Source organism: Andrographis paniculata, unplaced genomic scaffold (genome assembly GCF_009805555.1).
Source record: "Andrographis paniculata isolate CXL003 unplaced genomic scaffold, ASM980555v1 Contig82END, whole genome shotgun sequence".
NCBI classification, from domain to species: Eukaryota; Viridiplantae; Streptophyta; class Magnoliopsida; order Lamiales; family Acanthaceae; genus Andrographis; species Andrographis paniculata.
The window spans coordinates 2,385,662-2,403,666 of record NW_026137620.1 but is presented as its reverse complement, the minus strand read 5'-3'; the positions used below and the strand labels follow the sequence as shown (position 1 = coordinate 2,403,666).

Below are 18,005 nucleotides of genomic sequence, written 5' to 3'. Positions count from 1 at the left end.
GAAGGGTAATTCGGTCAATATGATTCCTAGTTTAGAGTACAGTTATGTATTCTATATTATTATTACAAGGTTTGGAGAGACATATGGAAGGGCATTGTGGTATTTAAATGAACGTTAAGGGGTGTAGATGTAATTTCAGTCAGCACCCAACCTAGCTGTATTGGCTGTTGCGTCTTCTCTCACCACAAAAGGGTAAAAACAATGAAAAAGCAAGAAACCATAGAAAGAGAGAAGTCTCTCCTTTCCTCTTCTCTCTCTCCCAGCTCGTTCTCTCTCCCTCTCTCTCTCTCCTTTTTCCTTGCGTCTGTCTCTTATCACTTCACTTTCTTTTCGGCTTGGGTTCTTTCCTTCGCCCCTCCACAAAACCAAGAACAATTGTGTTGGATTTGTTTGTGTGAATTGGGAATTATGGATTTGGATTGATGACTTTGCCTTGTCTTGTTCTTTTCTGTGATTTCTTTTTTGAAACCCTAAAATTTGACTCGCCGAGGATTGAGCTTCATTGATTGAAGAAGGGCGGGTTTGGATGAGATTGAGACGGGGCATCGTAAAGAGGAGGAAACAGGAACTGCACCGGAAAGAGAGGCAGGAATAATAGTGGTTTTTGATGCCGCCGGAGCAATTGCCCTGGGATCGAAGGGATTTCCGGAAGCACGAGAGATCCGCGTCCGAACAACGGTTTGGTGGCGGGGGATTCGGCGGTGGAGGGCCGCATAGGTGGCGGGAGCAACACCACCACACCCACGGGCCTCCGGCGCCTCCGCCGCACCCGCCGCCTTATCATCACCACAATAACCAGCAACAGCAGCAGCAGCAGCGTTGGTATTCAGATTTTCGCTCGTCTCGCCCTGTCCCGTCTGGTGAGTACCAAATTTGGGATTCCCAAAGAAATTTGCTTTCAGATTTTTACCAGTTGAGTCTTTTTTGAGAAGGATTTGAGTGTTCTTTTCCGGTTCAGACAAATATAGGGCGTTATTTCCAATTTGACTAGAAGGATTGGATGTGGTGCGCATATTTGGGCGACGGATTTTAACTAGTTTTCTTTGGGTGAGTACTTTTTAGGTAGAAAGCCTTTCCATGTTGTATTTTTGTGTATGAACTCTTGAAATTAGTCACCATAAAGCTGGTTTAGGACCTTTCTTTTTAGTTATATGGCTCTATGGGGGATTTGGTGGATATATTTAGTGCAGATCTGATGTTTTAAATAAAAATTGAAGAGTTTTTCATGTGGATATTGTTATATAGATCTGTGCCCTGCCTTCCCTCTTTTGGGGGTAATTTCGTTGAATTACTATGCTAGAAGATATATTGATTTCGATATGGTTGATTTATGAAATAGTTTCTTGTGTTAATTGTTTTTTCCACTCTTTTTGGCTTTAAAATTTTTTGCTGAAGGCCATAGTAAGCAGGGTGGTTGGCATGTGTACCCAGATGATGCTGGTCCTGGATTCATGCCTTTTGGATCGAGATATGGTGACAGACATATAGAAGATGATAACTTTCAATCTCTAGGGTCTCGCAACGATGGGAGGTATTTTAGGAACAATAGGGAGAATAGGGGATCCTTTAATCAGAAAGACTGGAGATCTCCTTCCTGGGAACCTGCTGCAACCTCCAGTGGTCCAGGGAGACCTGCAGCTGATGTTGGTAATCCAAAGCCTGTAGCGAATTCTGAAATATGGCATAATAGCAAGTCCAATGACTCCTCTCATCATCCTCTTCCCACATCGAGTCAATCTTTGTCTCTTATGAAAGAGCAGGAGAGAAATGATTGTACACCTAATGTGGGGGATAGCTCATGCCAGAAATCTGAGAAAGAAAGTGGTCTAGAATCAGTAGATTGGAAGCCCCTGAAATGGACTCGGTCAGGAAGCTTGCCTTCGAGGGGCCCTAGTTTTAGCCAATTGAGTGGCGCTAAGAGTGCTGGAGCAGATGCTATTGAGACAATGGTTGAGGTGCAGCTGAAGAGTGCAGTGCCTGTTCAATCTCCTTCGAGTTCCAATGCAAAGTCCAGTGTTCCTGCTTCGCGTGAAGAGATTGCTTCCAGGAAGAAACCGCGACTTGGCTGGGGTGAGGGTCTTGCAAAGTATGAAAAGAAGAAAGTTGAAGGCCCTGAAGATGGTGTTGCAAAAGATGGACTAATAGTTAGCATCACAGCTGCAGAAACTGTGCAGTCACCTTCTGTGAACCTGTCTGATAAGAGCCCTAGAGTTGCAGGTACTTCAGGTTGTGCTTCGCCTGCTACGCCGTCATCCTTTGCTTGTAGCTCTTCACCAGGTAATAGTCCTGGACCTTTATTAGAATGTAACTTATTCTCTTCTTAGTTGTCTGTCAATGTGACCTCTTTACCTGCTGTTCGTGCACATCTGAGCTGCCGAAGTAATATAAAGGGAACATACCTTTTCACTCAATAACACAATATTTCTGTTGATTGCATGCTTACTTGGTTAGCATGTTTGCCTGTTTCAATATTCTATGAATTATCTTCACTTGCTTGAAGTGCATTCTTGTTTCATATTAACAACTTGCATACCCCATACACATGGTGCTGGTTTTTTATGCTATAAATATTGGGGTTCAGGTTACAAGAAATTTCCCTTTATATTTTTCCGTAAGGTGCTGTTGCTGATCTAGTAATTGAATTGATTAGGATTCTTAGAAACACAGGACATGAGGGGTTAAGGTTTTAATCTTGTGAGATTTTGCCTTTTTTGTTTTTGTAATATTTCTTCTGAATACAGCTCCTCAGAATTTATGTACCATATGATGGATCCTATCTCTGTGGCAGAAAGAGCAGAAAAATAAATGAAACTTTAAAATTAAGAAATGCAAGATCAATTTGTTCTTTTACACTCATTTGTTATAGAGCTCAATTATGTAAACGGAATATAACTCATATATAGATAGATAGGCAGTAAGGAATCCTAATATGCAAACAAAGATCTTTGAGTTGATATCTTTAGTGGCTTATAAAAATGTCCTAATCGAAATTGAAATCACTTCCTGTTTACATCGTTTATCTGATTCAAAGAGAATATCCTGATGGTCATCATGTTTGATCTTCTTATTCTAAGGCCTCTTGTTTCAGTGTACTTTTGTAATTGTTACCTTCACATAAGCACATGCTCTATCACCCTCGCATTCATAGCTGTTTCTGGTCTGCTCATATATCTGGTTTTTGCTTTCCAACCTTTCTCATGTTCTTGTGTCGCTGGAAAAAATTCTTTGTTGAACGTTATTAATTTATTCTTTTTCCAACAGTCCAAACTAATTGTTGATTGGAGATGGGGTTTCTTGATGTTGTATGGCTTGAAAGAACCTGAAATCCAATACATTTAGGTGAAGTACAAACTGTCTTGCTTTGTGAAACTGATATCATTAGAATTAGATAGGGAGCTTTCTTTTATTATTTACTATTGGGCTGCGTAAGTATAGGGGGGGAAGCATTTACTTGAAAACAAGAATTCTATTTTCTGTCCTTTTCAAAGTGCCTCAAGTACCAAAGTGACAAAAGCAACAATTATACATGGAAGTTGTTATCGATATTTTGAACATAAGCCCAATTTACGGTTAAAAAAAAAATATGCTAGAAAGGCATGCCTTTTGGAAAAGGGTGATTTTGGATGGAAAGCATCACAGCTGTTTGAAAATAAAGCTGTTTTTTAAATGAAGGTATGTGTGAATTGGATAGTGGGTTGTGCATATTGCATTTGAATGAATACATTTGATTGTTAATCGATCAATATGCAATTAGGTATGAAAGCAACCAACATGGATAGCATACTACTAAAACTTTTCTTGCGAATTGGACATGCATGTTTGATTCATGGATGTTATGGCATCTCAGTGCCCGTAGTGTGGAAAATTGTGTATTTCATTAAATAATGAAAAAATATGGATAAAATTGGTTGATGTTGCTCCAAGAGTTCATATAACTTTATGTGGTCTATCAATGGGGAGATGTACAGTAAAAGGCATGAGTATAGATAAGCATCCTAAATGTCATTGTTATTTATTATTATTTGCCTTATGAACTCTATTAGAGATTTATTTGATTTATTATATATTTTTCATAGAAACTTGAAGTTAACTATTGCTACTATAATAATGATAACAATAGCTGGTCATTTTTTTGAATTAAATCATTGAAGGGGACTGTGTGAGTGCTGGTAATGTCGTTTGTATTAATGTACTCAATAGTTCTCTTACTTTGCAATTTTTAAATATGCAGGTATTGAGGAGAAAGAGTCCATCAGGCCTGCAAACACTGATCAAGAAAATGTTAATTTGTCTTCTTCACCTTGTATTACATCCAAGATGCACCATGATGGACCAACTTTTAATTTAGAAAGCATTGATCTCACATCTATTGTCAAGTTGAGTTCTCTCATAAATGATTTGCTACAATCAGAGGACCCAAGTTCCGGAGAAGCAGATTGCGCACAAACAACCTCAATGAGAAAGTTGTTGGTATGGAAGGTTGATATACTAAAAGCACTTGAGGTGACTGAGTCTGAGATAGATTTACTTGAAACCGAGCTAAAGTCCCTGAGAGCTGAACCTAGTAGTTGCTTTGAATGTCCAGCTACCTCCGGTTTGTTGCCAGGAGAGTTTCCTTTGAAACCTAGTGAAGAGCAAGCTACTGTTTCAGCTTTTACTGTTGAGCCTGCTCCTCTTCCGGGTGGTTCAATTGGAAGCATGAATGTTGAGACTATGCCTGCTGCAGTGAAAGAAGAGCGTGAGGCGTTAAAAAATGAGGGGATAGATAGTCCAGGCAGTGCTCCAATTACAATCAGTGAGCCCCTTCCTGTGGAAGATGTCAATCTTCCCGATACAGCTGAATGCAAAGGTTTTGTCAATTTGGACTCCAGCAATTCCAGTAACTTGAATCTCCTGTGTATAGAGAATGGTCTCAACAATGAGATTAACTCTTCTCATGTTGATCTTTCTGAACTTATCAAAGACAGTTGTCAACATGCTAATGTTGAACATGTGCATTGTGGGAGAAACCGTGGTTATGACTGTATATTGGCTTCCAATAAAGACACTGCTAGTTGTACTTCAGAGGACTTAAATAAGTTATTACCCTCCGGACACTGTTCCTTTGATATTTCAGTTGCATCCAATGAATCATCTCTAGGGCGGAATTCATCAAGAATCAAGGAGAAGTTTCTAGTGAGGAAACGATCCCTCAAGTTTAAGGAGAAAGTTATAACACTGAAGTTTAGAGTATTTCACCATTTCTGGAAGGAAGGTCGCATGGTATCTGTAAAGAAACTGAGGGGAAAATCTCACAAGATGTCAGATATGAGTCAATCTGGGCATAAGAAGTATCGTACATCCAGTCGCTCTCGAATTTCGTACTTTGGTATTGTTTCATTTGCCTACATTTTTCTATTTTGCATCTTTCATCGCTATATTATTCTATGCTGCAATAATTCTTGTCTTAGTTTTTCATAGAAATTATGATGGCATATAATTTGCTCTATGCACCATTATTACAAAATGACTTGCATTTCTATTAAGATGAAATCAAAACTTCATCCTTTTTTTGAAAAGACAAACTGGCGGATGATACATGATACAATGAATAGTGAAGGAGACTTAGGCTTTCTCAGTAGATGTACTTTCTACAAGATCACAAAAAGGCTGACTCGAGAAATGCAAAAGCAAGAAATGTCTCCAAAGCTCATATTGGAATTGGCATTTTCTTAAAAAAAGTTCTTGTGGGTTATGTTGCTTATGATGATGTTCTGTTTTTTCCATATTAATCACGTTCTTTCTGTTCCGTAAGTTTGACCCATTAATTGTTGTGATGGTTTTCTTTTGAGAGTTCTATATTCAACATCTTAAGGAAGATTCTGTGGGTACCCTGCTTCAAAGTCATTTGTTTTTCAAGACCTTATTAAGCGTGTTGCATTGCCCTTTTTTTCTTTTTTTTTTTTTTGTTTGTTTCAAGAGTTTTCTCTGATTCCATTAGTCATTTGATCTTGTTTCCCAGCTAATTTCTGTCACTTTCTAGTATTATAATTTTGTTCTAAGTATGATAAAATTTAACCAAGTTACTTGTCAATGCTAGCAAATGTTGTGGTCGGAGAGCAGACACTAGTTAAAACTTATAATTTTTGCTAATTTAAAAATGGCCCAAAATCCTTCTCTTTAATTGTGACAAAAAAGAAGAGGAGTATCTGGTTCAATTTCATATATTATATCAAAATTTCACTCGTGAACATCCGGTAATTGTTCAGTTCGAATGTCTTTGAATGATGTTAGCAGTATATCAACACTTCTTTTTTTTTTTTTTATCGGATTGTAACCTGCTCACTATGTTTCTGCTGTAGATTTCAACATGAAGTCCTGTTTACATTTGATGATTTGCAGCATTCACCACCAGTTCCCTTGCTTTTGATCTAGGATTAAAAATATAGAATGAAAATTAGGTATTATTAGTTACTAAGATTGAGCTGGCTTCAGTTTCAGATATGCCAAGAATTGATAAAAAGTTTCCTGAATTTGACGTTCCGTTTTATTGTTGGATAGCGTTGATTACAATATTTCCACCGATACTTATTGCAACCATTGCTCAAGTGCAAGTATTTGCTTCAGCTCGGTGACGGTGGAATTGTTTCCTGACATTCTTCAAACTGTCTTCCTACATTGCAGCTTGGAACAATCAAACAGTGTCTGCAGAAGAAGTAATTAAGTTTATCAATGGCTTGCTCTCTGAGTCAGCATTCAAACCCTGTAGGAGTACTTTGAAGATGCCAGCCTTAATATTGGACAAGGGGACAAAGATGTCGACGTTCGTTTCAAGTAACGGCCTAGTGGAAGATCCTTGCGCCGCTGAAAAAGAAAGGTCGATTATCAACTCCTGGACTGCTGATGAGAGGGAAGTTTTCATTGATAAGCTTGCTACTTTCGGGAAAAATTTCAGGAAGATTTCTTCGTTTCTGGAACACAAAACAATAGCTGATTGCATTGAGTTCTACTACAAGAACCATAAATCCGAATGCTTTGCAAGAGCCAGAAAGAAGTCAGAGTTTTCGGAACAGAGAAAGCCTCAAAACACCACATACTTGGTTGCTACCGGGAAAAGATGGAACCGTGAGGTCAATGCTGCGTCCCTCAACATTCTTGGCGAAGCTCCGAGGCGGGACAATGGTTCGCTGCGGAGATCTAATAGTCTTGAAATTTACAGCAATGAAACCGTAGCTGCCGATGTTTTGGCTGGCATTTGTGGTTCTCTGTCTTCCGAGGCAGTGAATTCTTGCATCCCGACTTCTTTCGACAATGCTGATGGGTACAAGGATTGGAAGTATGCAAGAGTTGGTTCTGGCTCTAAGCGGCCCGTGACTCCTGATCGTACGCCGAATGGCGATGACGAGTGCTCAGATGACAGCTGTGAGGAGTTGGACTCCGCCGACTGGACCGAGGAAGAGAAATCCAATTTTGTTCAAGCCATGTCGTCATACGGGAAGGATTTTGATGTGATAGCGCATTTGGTCCGAACGAAGTCCAAGGATCAGTGCAAGATATTCTTTAGCAAAGCTCGTAAATGCCTTGGGTTGGATCAGATTCATCCTGGATCGGTGCATGCTGTTTCGGGCGTTGCTAATGGAGGCGGCAGCGATACCGAAGATGGTTGCGTTGTGCAGACGGATTCCATCATTGTCGATGATAATGGCCCTGTTATCAAGTCGGAAGCAGATCTCTCGATAGCTGCTGCTACATGTGAAAATAACAAACATCGTACGAACCCAATCTTGGAGAGTTCATCAATGGATGATAAGCAGATTGCAAACCATGGTGCTTCTAGTGAAGGAAAAAGCGATGGGGTCATATTCTCCGCCCCGGATTCAGCTAAGGGGACTTTGGCTGATTCTGACTTTGCAGGATCATGTCGGGGAGAAAATGACGTGAAGGATTACATGTTGCACGTTGATTCGGGCACCAAGGAAGTAGAAGATACAGACGCCGATCCTGCTGAATTCACTGCCAATACCAGTCCAAGAACTGAGATGACATCCGATCCTAAGCCAGCTGGAAATGTCTGTTCGATGAAGGAAGCTGAGTCGGGTAGCCGAAAAGAGAGTTCTGAGAAGCCAACATCGAATGTTTGCTTGACATTGATGGAGTCAACGATGATATTTTCAGTTCCCATATCGACGTTCCAAAGACGCCTGAACAATAATAGTAGTAGTAATGTCGCCGGTGGGATCACTGAAAACAAATCTCCGGAAACAGTCCCATTGTGGGATACTGTTGACTCTCCCCAGATTCTCAGGGCCCGGGAGATTGGCGGCGATGTGAGTTTCAAAAGAAATGCGGTTCAACATGCTCCGCGGCTGGATGGAAATACGATGCAGCAACAATCAAATCAAGCTTCCGATTTCTCCATTCAAAAGTGTAGCACAAAAGATGGCTCTGGCTCTGGCTTGGGTTGCTCGTCTGATCTGGACAAGCCATCGAGGAACGGCGACGTAAAGTTGTTTGGTAAAGTATTGATTTCCTCCAAGCAAAAACCGAATTCCTCCTATGCAGAAGAAACTTGCAGCAACAATAAGGCAAGGTGCCAGTCGCTGAATCTCAGATTCAGCACCGAAGATCAGAAGGCTGCCACTTTGGATCATTCCACGACAATGTTTGGGCGTAATGAGTTTATCGGGTCTGAGAATGTCCCAGTTAGGAGCTGCAGCTTGCCGGATACAGGGATGAGTTTTCCTAAGTACCCTGCTGTGTCGTACGCCAACCATTCCAAATTGGAGGTACAAGGCAATGAGTGCGCCCCGATGAACGGTGGTGTACCTATTCTCCCAAGCAGCAGCAATGGCATTGCGAGCTATCAGAATCGAGATAAGGATGTGGATGTGGATGTATTATTCTCCGAGATGCGAAGGTTTGACGCGGCAATGCAACAAGAAGCAAGAGGGATGATAGGGATTGGTGTTGTGGGCATTCCAGATCCTGTCAAAATGCAGCAATATTCGAAATCACACAACATTAGTTTGGCACAGACACAGCCAGCAGTGAGAGATAACAAAGATGCAGCAGCAGCAGGGGATGAACACAACAATAAGAACAACAACAGCAGCAGCAGGTAGAGAGGCACAAATATGCATGCTTTCAACAAAAGAAAAGCTCTCGTATTCTATCTCATCCAATCCATTGTATTATATAGGGTTTTTTATTTTAATTTTTATTTCGATTTTTAATTGTAGTTTTAGTTTTAGTTTTAGTTTGTGGTTCAGGTGTTAGCAAAGGTAGAGCAGTTTGAGTGAGAAACGGTTCTCTCTGTTTTTGGGTCTCTTAAGATAATTATTCGTAGATGATGAATGTAATTAAGGCAGGGCAGGGCAAGGCAGGGCATCCCATGTATTTCCTCATTTGTTGTATCCCATGGAGCTTTTTGTTTGTTGTGTATGCCTCAATAATCCATCTCTCTCTCTCTCTCTTCAAAAGAATATGCCTCTTAATAAATAGATGACAACCCATGTGCCTATCCACCCGATTAACTCAACCCCGACCCGACCTGAACATAGGTACCAAGTGTAGGGGCCTGTGATTTTTTGTTTTAGCAGTGGGGACAAACAAGTACAACAAAAACATGACCTGTGGCTGTGGCTATGGTGGTGGGGACGAGAATAAATACTCAGTCAACACACATACTCCCAACCACTTCATCTACACCTAATTATTGCTCTCTCTCTCTCTCTCTCTCTCTATCTCTCCACATCATTTTCACACAAACCAGAAGAAAAGCAAGTGACCCAAATTAGTGGGTGTGAAGATAAAATATACAGCACAGCACAACATTGAGTCTCAATCTTCTAGAACTAGAAATGTGGTTCTACATATCCAATCGACTAAAAACTGCAGTGATTCCAAGTTCTATGCTATGCTCAATTTGGCATATTCAACTAAGAAGAATGAGTAATTTTGATAACCACTAAGTATTCTTATATAGATAAAGCATAACATTTGACACTCATCAAGACTATAGATATTAGCAGTGCATGAAGGGATATAAGGAGAGCACAAAAATGGAGCAATGTAATCATATTCAAATATAATCCAGAGACATCGCAATGGCGGGAGATGATGAATTACCAGGTCTGATTCCAGAACGTCGAGATGATGTCTTATGGTGTTAACACTTAGCCAAAACCAAACATATTGCAACAACAGAGATGCTGCTCAGAGTCGGTACAAACCATCTTCTGCTGTGGATTCTTCTTGCATCTGTAGAATAGGTGGAAGAGGAGCAGTGATCTGAATGATCTGCACAACAAGGAGATAAATTGTGTTTTCACTTTGGAACCATACAAATATCATTCAGCAGATTGGCTATCCTCATTTATTGAATTTTGATTGGACCATTGTGTGCAAAAAAGTTAGGAAAACCATCATCTACAGCACCAAAGACCATACTGTTTGGATTTCTATAAAGAAAAAAAGACCATACTGTTTGGATGCATAAGAAAATGTGGTAAAGTGTACTAGCTTGCAACCAATACAAAATGGAAATCGAAACTGAAACCATGAGTAATCCTCTTCAATACCATATTAGTATAATTTCATGATATTTTATGAACAAAAGCCTGCCTTAGTACGTAAGAAGAGGGTTTTATGTGGTTCCCAAACAAGCTCATAAATGCTGTTTATGTGGCAGTTAGTTACTACTTGGGATTTTGAATTGTGCTGGATCCATGTAAATATTTGCTTATTGTTATAGTACATGATGGACCATTGGCAATTACTAATACAAATGTAGAACTTGCCAATAAGAGACTCGGTAGACTTGTCCATAACTCATCATTTTGAACTAGGAAAAACTCGACATTTGTTCCTACCTCATTTGTAACAGGATGGGGAAAAACTACACGGTGTGCATGTAAATTATATCCACAGTCCCCCGGAACAGGTTTTTCAGGTCTTTTATATCCTCTGAAACCCAAAACAGAAGTGTAGTTATTACTGCACATAGATAAACACAGTATTTATGGATAGATTTCCTCTAAAGAATTATAATAGCTAGTAATCCAGTTGCCAAAAGGCTTCAGCAATAAGCGGATAACAAGGCTCATAAAATACTTGAAGTTGATATCAGAACATCACAACCATTAGATAAGGTGGCCTTTATAATTTTTCTTCCATGTGGACAAAATTAGAAGTTTAGAAACTATACTTGTTAATGCTCCCTATTGGTACATTTTAGCGACATTAATGATTGTCTCACTACCACTTCAAGATACCTTGAGATATCTCCACAAATATGCATTTCAAGCATGAAAGACATGGGGGGCCCAGGATGAGCAGGTAGCATCTTATCCTACTCATATAAAAACTTATAATTATTCATAAATGTAGGGTCTCTACTCTACCTTAAAAATAGGCAATATTTATATAGAAGCCCATACCAATCTTCCTTACCAATAAAAGCCAGATCTATCAGCTACATGCTTAGTTCTTATCCATAAACTCGAGCTATTTTTGTGCGTGCCACATGAATAGAAGATATACTTTATTTACTTTTATAGGATATAGAAATAATCCACTGTTGTGAGGTCCAAACGAAGGCAGTTAAAAAAGTGATAATTATCTCAACTGCAAGAGTAATAGAAGTTTTTTTTACCCATCTTGAGCAAAGCTTTGATCTAGAGATTCATGATCAGAGAAGTCTGGTACTCCACCTATGCTGTAAAGAGGATCACCTGCTAAGAAGTATACTGTCAAACAATGGCTGCTTGTAAACATACAGCAATAAAAAGAACAAACCTACAATGAAAGACAAAAAAAGAAATAAAAAAATTAAGAACTTTCTGAAGGGAAAATAAAAGATTGAATAGTATAACAATTGTTTTTGTTCATCAAAGACATACTGGTAATATGATACCATATTGTGCATAAATTAGATGATGTCAACGGGTTGTCAACCCAATCTCGTCTAAAAAATTAGGGCATATGTTCATCTTCAAAGGTCATCTACATAATAGAGACGTCATTACTCTTGGGCAGGAAGGGTATTCTACGCAGACTACAAAAGATGCTTTTACGTATTTAATACTAACACAAAAGGTTTTATGTATCTAATAAAACACAGGGTAGTGCATATATTTTTACTAAATCACAAGGACATATAATACAATTTACCATTAAAAAAAAAAAAAAAAAAAAACAGCCAAAGAACACACCCTCATTTTTGTGATCATCTAAAATATTGAAATAACAACATATTCCTCTTCTCAACACAACATATCTCCTATATAAATTCAGCATATTATATTAAAGATAAAAGCATATCAAAATCTTCATATTGCAATGATAAAACACTTATCAATATTTGATAGTTGATCTGCCTCCCAAAAATGAATTTCATTTCAACTGCCTGTTGGGAAATAAGAGCATTTCAAAAAGTTCTAAATATTTGGCATTTGAAGATATACAATAAAAACAATATTTGTTTGCTCACTTTAACCATTTTTTTCTTTTGTTTCATATTTTTTACTATTTAATATCTTAGTTTTCCTTAAAAACTATTATGTCTAAAAGTTACTTTTTATTCAAAACATCACATTTAATAATTATTTAACCTCAAAATAAAAAACACAAAAACAAAAGTAAAACACAAAAGCACCACCAAATGGCTTCTTTGCAGAGATGCTTAATTAGTGGGCTGTAAATTGAATTTAGTTCTATATTCAAAAGAATTGAAAAAATTCATATATATTCATGTCTAAATTATCATTCCACAAGGAAAATTCAGTTAAGAAGTAAAATCCTCATTCTTGAAAAGATGGTGATCTTTTTGTGTTATAAATACAGCTTGTGTTTTCTCGGTAAACTAAATGGAGAACATTTTTTATTTAGTGCAACAGCCCAGTGATAAATATGGTAGGAGAACCAAAACATGATTGCAACAGATACAGGATTTAAGAGTTTCAAGAGATAAATGTGTAATCCGCAATACAATAGCATTTGCTTGTCTAACTTTAGGTTTTGCCGTTTTTTAATATTCATCAATTCTTACCTCTCAAAACCGTGAAATCAAACAAATAATTTTTATTTAAAATAGGCAAAATTACACAGAATACATCCATGGTTTCACAAAATTGGAACAAATTTCCCATTCTTTCAGAACTACGTCAGACTCTCTTATGGTTTCATAAACTCTGAGTTTAATCCCCTCGACTGTCTTATTTAACCGTGTTTTGTCCTGTACACACTCAAACTGCGAATAAGTTTCGGAATCTCCATTTCTAAACCCTTAAAATTACAATTACAAATATAATCATTCTTTTCATATTTAGTCTCAAAGAAATTAAATATATATACTCAGAATAATTGCTTCCTCTGGTTTTAAGATTTTTTTTATTGTTCCTTAAGGCTAAATATAAGATGAATGAATGTATTTGTAATTTTAGGAGTTTAAAAATGGAGATTTTGAAATCCATTCGTAGTATGGGCACGTATAGGTCAAACACCGTTAAACAAGGATAGCTGAGGAAGTGAGACGTAGAATTTATAAAACTATGAGAGAGTTTGACGCAATTTTCAAAGTATTAGGGATTTGGCGCAATTTCGTGAAACCACATGTGGGTTTTATCCAGTTTTGCCTTTAAAATATTACATAAATGTTATTCATAACATAACATAAATACCTATTTACATCACATCAAAACCCTATTTGAATTTCTAGAATTTAGAACCAACTTTTACAAAGGCAATACTCCATATGAGAGATCAATCAAGTGTTGAACAATAACGAGATAATGAAAAAGAATCACACATGTTGAGAAAAAAAATGGCAAGAGAAAATGAACCTTCCATGAAATGGATCATTCAATAAATGAGAGGCGCTTACTATAACATAAATTTATGAGCTATAGATTCAAATGCAAACAAAATGTTTCAGTGCTCTCATAATTTAACAACATACCTATTAATGGATGCGCAATATAAGAAAGATGAATTCGAATTTGATGTGGCCTCCCAGATTGGATTTCAACCTTTTCAATGCGAAAAATCTAATATTATATTTCAGAAAACAGATAAAATTGGAAGAAACAAATAAAAATAGGCATATGTGTGCATGTGTATAAACGCACATTCATTAATTGTTAAACTATTAAGGATCTAAAAAGTTTTCATTAAGTGAGAGAAAAAACAAATAAAATGAGTTAGTGAAATGGCAATCATAAAGGTTGTTTGAAGGTTTCTTCCTACTGGCATTACTAATTTCAAAAGTCACAGGTGTGCATATATCTCAATTAAAACACACTTAACTTGATGGAACTACACACTCAGATTGGGCCCAATCTAAACACCAAATTCAAGGCTACGCACTCAATATTTGTTATTACCCATCCTCGTAGAAGTGAATTTGCATTACTTAATCAGCTAGCTAGTTCATAACAGGTTAAAAGAACTTAAAAATCTGCTCCAAATTATCTCTAATGTTGCATAGTGCAATAAATTATCCTCTGACACAATTCTCTCTTCCAAGATGGCCATTATATGAAGTCAGTATTCATATGCTGACTAATAGTCAATAATATTCGAAAAGGTGTAGAGAAATGCCTAAACTCTATTTGTTCATGAGATCTGCTCCAGGAAGATGTGAACTTCACCTTCAAAGACAAATCCATTCAGTTTAACCAAAATACTTATAAGAATTTGAAAGTAACCAGGAGAATAAACAGAAAGTAATTAATGAAAGTAGATGCAAGATTACTTCTCAGCATTACAAAATACAAACATTGGAATAGTGTGACATTTAATAAGAGAAGCTTTTTCATAGTAAAAATAGTCTAATAGCATGTCTATATTTCAACAGACAATATATAATTGAATGCTGCTAGCATTATAATGTCAAGTGTAATAATCAACCTGCACCAATGTAGAGTTTCTCTGCAAGTCTCTCTTCAAAACAGTAACTTTGCTCAAGGCTGATTTCCCTGACAAATTTTGTGCTTATTGTTCAGGGAAGGAGATGTACATTAATAACAACATAACAGTAAATAAAAACCGTAAGGTAAAAGACAAAAGGAACCAAGACTATTAATTTTCATGTGTATAATGGAATTTAAAAGACCTGAAGGGCAGGCAGCATACAACCCCTTGGCAACACCAGAATATCTGACCAGTCCAATGGGTTGATTAATGACAATCTGTCAAGAGATAATGTATGAGGAGTTAAAAAGCACAAGGGAGGAAACTGATGCTCTAATCCTTGCTGTCATTTATGAGGAATTTGTGCAAGACATTGAGCACTTAGAAAATCTATGTGAAGATAATGAGTATCAAATATGATGATACCTCATCCTCAACGATCACCCCACTGGCTAGGGCTCGGTATAGCTTTTTTATATTCCTTGTTACGTTTTGTCGTAGATCCATTTTTCTGTATATATAACAAGCATGAGTTACATGAAATGTCTGCAGGAAGCAAAAGAGAAAAGATAGAAACCTACATTTGAATGCTTTCCTTGAGCTCCGAATCAAAACACAATAGCTATTACCTCTTCATTAGTACTTTATATATATATATGCATAATATTATATAATAATTGGATTGTTTCATGATATACAAGGGAAATATTAGTTTTCAGTAATAAATATAGTAAATGGCTCCAAATCAAAACCCAGTAACCAATAACCATTGGTGCCTTATTTGTTAGTTTTAGCTCTATAAGTATCTATACAATGACTAACAATATTACAGTTTACATATTACGATACTAGTTTTCAGGAATAACAATATTAAATGCAAGTATGTATATATACAGGTTCATTTCAAGTTCAAACTCAAATAGAGGTAATCAAAGAACTTCAATAATTTTGCATAAAGTAGACATTTTTAGGAGTTGTAAATTAGAACTATATGTGTTAAAAACAAACATACTGGTATCTCCCTCACCTACATAACCCAACCATTGATGTCCCATCCGCAAAAAATGATGCCAGTCGTGATTTTGCAAACTTTGTTTTTGCACAAAGTAGTATTCCTAGATTCAAACACAAAAAGGAGACATGTTATTTGAAACCTTATCTAGAGAAGCAATCAATCAACAAATAACTAAATTATCAATTTCAGTTTAGTAAGTATACCCTTGAGCAGTAAAGAAATCTTATATGGACTATGAAATTAGATGATTTTAGTGTAACATTAGCCATAAGATAGTATACTTGAATTAAGAAAACAACGACTATCAAATAAAAAAGGCCTTCAATTATTAGTTAAACCTAAACAAAAAAATAATAAAAACAAAACAAAACAAAAAGAAAAAGAGAAAGAGAAATACTTTCATGCTGAGACAAATGCCAATGGAACTACTTTGGCAAAGAAAAAAAAACGCCAGTTTAGTTTTCTTACATAAAAAGTTAACTACAGCGGGAATAACAGTCTATCAAAAGTGATAGCCTAACATTATGCATAAAACTACACTCTTGAGACATATATTCGAATTAAATATCACAAAAATGTACTCTGAGGATAATTTGTGTCCGTGCACATGGAATAACTAGCTTTAAGGACTTACCTGATGTTCCCCTTCCAAGTCGGTGAACTGGAACAGGCTGAAGCTCCTGACATCCTGACATGGCCTGACTGCGTGCATGGCGTTGTAGTATGGTTAAGACTGTTCTCTGCTGGAATAATCCTCCAGGTAGAACTTGTAACCCTGAGGGTTTATTCAGAGCAATCTGAATGCAATGCACAATCAAAATTTAAGTTCTGAAACTAACCATTAACTAACTATTACCATGAACAAGACACAGAATATGTTATACTACACACTCCATGCCTAATCTAAATTTAATACCTCTCAACATATCATCATATTCATTTATGGATTGGAATGAGAATATTGAGAAGAATAATTCAAATTTAGCAACTATTGAGTTCATAATCGCCATCCCTGATGCAACAGGACATTTTTAAGTGTTCACCTAGTCCACTCCTCCATACACTATTATTAACCAGAAATGGAAGCTGGGTAAGCTGAATATGTAGAAAAAGAAATTCACTTGAAACTAGAATATTTGTGAACACAATATTCTGGGGCATTATTTATTCAACTTTTCTAGAAAATCAGCAGCATCTTTATAAACTACAAGCAAAGAAATTCTATTACTATAGTATTTATAAATTCTTCAACAACCCAAACTAGTGAACACATGAATTTCATCTCAATTGGTCTTTAGAATTTGAGAATACACCAAACACATAAATCAAAAGGCAAGCCTCGATCCATTCGTTTTTAGTTTACCACATCATTATCTTCATAAAGAATTTCCAGCAAATAGGGAGCATCAGGCTCTCTCCAAGGAAGCCGGTGATAAACTAGCTCTTCATTCCCCCTATACAGAACAGAAAACTCACATAACATCCCTGATCACAGAAGGACAGCATAAACATAATCCAAGCAACTCGAGTTCACCAATGACAGAAAACGATCAGTGGTCAAGTGACACAAAACAGTAGAAAAAAAAAACCTGAGGATCAAATCGGGGTCCGTCGCAACATTGCCATCTACAGTTATTTGCTTATTGCAAATTCTCTGCAACCAGCTGCTCAATATTCAATTCGCAATCAGGTTTGTTTACAATTCTTAAGCTGAATTCATCGTGCTTACCCGTTCAAAGGAGCAGAATTTTCGTACTTCCTCGAGTAGAACTCAATCAATGTCGCCCCTACGAATTCAACAAGTGAAACACAAAGGGGTTACTAAACACGGAGAAATAAATAAATAAATGATGGTGCGCAAGAAAGTGAAACAAACCAGTATCGGTGGCGCGGACGAGATCACGGTAGTATATGCCGTCGTTCAATTCCGGCCATGGATCTCCGAACGACACCATCATAGTGTGGGTACTGGGTAATAAGTCCTTCGACCCGAGGCAACTTCGTTATAACTCAACCAAGAGATTTATGCTCTGTTACACAAATTTTTGGAGACCTGGACACCTTTAAAATTTTTAGAAGTATGAAAAAGAAAATTAAAAGT

The 18,005-nt window shown here is 37.1% G+C and overlaps 2 protein-coding genes across 5 annotated transcripts; one reads left to right on the top strand and one right to left on the bottom strand.

Moving 5' to 3' along the window:
- The first annotated feature begins 203 nt into the window (after positions 1 to 203).
- LOC127241525 (uncharacterized) lies at positions 204 to 9,418 on the top strand. 3 transcript variants are annotated; one of them, XM_051260635.1, is made up of 5 exons: positions 735 to 860; positions 959 to 1,047; positions 1,432 to 2,277; positions 4,232 to 5,368; positions 6,664 to 9,418. In XM_051260635.1, exons 3-5 carry the CDS (start codon positions 1,452 to 1,454, stop codon positions 9,099 to 9,101), a joined length of 4,401 nt encoding a protein of 1,466 aa, XP_051116592.1. In that variant the 5' UTR covers positions 735 to 860; positions 959 to 1,047; positions 1,432 to 1,451; the 3' UTR covers positions 9,102 to 9,418. The 3 variants fall into 3 exon arrangements, with proteins under 3 accessions (XP_051116591.1, XP_051116590.1, XP_051116592.1); XM_051260634.1 differs by lacking the exon at positions 959 to 1,047 and having other exon boundaries at positions 204 to 860; XM_051260633.1 differs by lacking the exon at positions 959 to 1,047 and having other exon boundaries at positions 204 to 860; positions 1,396 to 2,277.
- Positions 9,419 to 9,781: 363 nt separating this feature from the next.
- Positions 9,782 to 17,930, bottom strand: LOC127241524 (RNA pseudouridine synthase 5). 2 transcript variants are annotated; one of them, XM_051260631.1, is made up of 13 exons: positions 17,781 to 17,930; positions 17,634 to 17,691; positions 17,494 to 17,568; positions 17,268 to 17,358; positions 16,539 to 16,701; positions 15,917 to 16,004; positions 15,316 to 15,400; positions 15,092 to 15,167; positions 14,887 to 14,954; positions 13,937 to 14,006; positions 11,633 to 11,711; positions 10,851 to 10,944; positions 9,783 to 10,278 (listed from the first exon to the last, which is right to left on the bottom strand). In XM_051260631.1, exons 1-13 carry the CDS (start codon positions 17,860 to 17,862, stop codon positions 10,195 to 10,197), a joined length of 1,113 nt encoding a protein of 370 aa, XP_051116588.1. In that variant the 5' UTR covers positions 17,863 to 17,930; the 3' UTR covers positions 9,783 to 10,194. The 2 variants fall into 2 exon arrangements, with proteins under 2 accessions (XP_051116589.1, XP_051116588.1); XM_051260632.1 differs by lacking the exon at positions 10,851 to 10,944 and having other exon boundaries at positions 9,782 to 10,278.
- Between the last annotated feature and the right edge of the window lie 75 nt (positions 17,931 to 18,005).

What these genes read in the sequence shown, in the direction of transcription:
- LOC127241524 (XM_051260631.1), bottom strand. Translation starts at nt 17,862, where the DNA reads ATGATGGTGTCGTTCGGAGATCCATGGCCGGAATTGAACGACGGCATA. An exon ending in GAAACTCTACATTGGTGCAG is followed by an intron (nt 14,007 to 14,886) that starts GTTGATTATTAC and finishes CGCATTGAAAAG; the next exon opens with GTTGAAATCCAATCTGGGAG. An exon ending in CAAAGCTTTGCTCAAGATGG is followed by an intron (nt 10,945 to 11,632) that starts GTAAAAAAAACT and finishes TTTGGGTTTCAG; the next exon opens with AGGATATAAAAGACCTGAAA.
- LOC127241525 (XM_051260633.1), top strand. Translation starts at nt 608, where the DNA reads ATGCCGCCGGAGCAATTGCCCTGGGATCGAAGGGATTTCCGGAAGCAC. An exon ending in GTCTCGCCCTGTCCCGTCTG is followed by an intron (nt 861 to 1,395) that starts GTGAGTACCAAA and finishes TTTTTGCTGAAG; the next exon opens with GCCATAGTAAGCAGGGTGGT. An exon ending in TGCTTGTAGCTCTTCACCAG is followed by an intron (nt 2,278 to 4,231) that starts GTAATAGTCCTG and finishes TTAAATATGCAG; the next exon opens with GTATTGAGGAGAAAGAGTCC.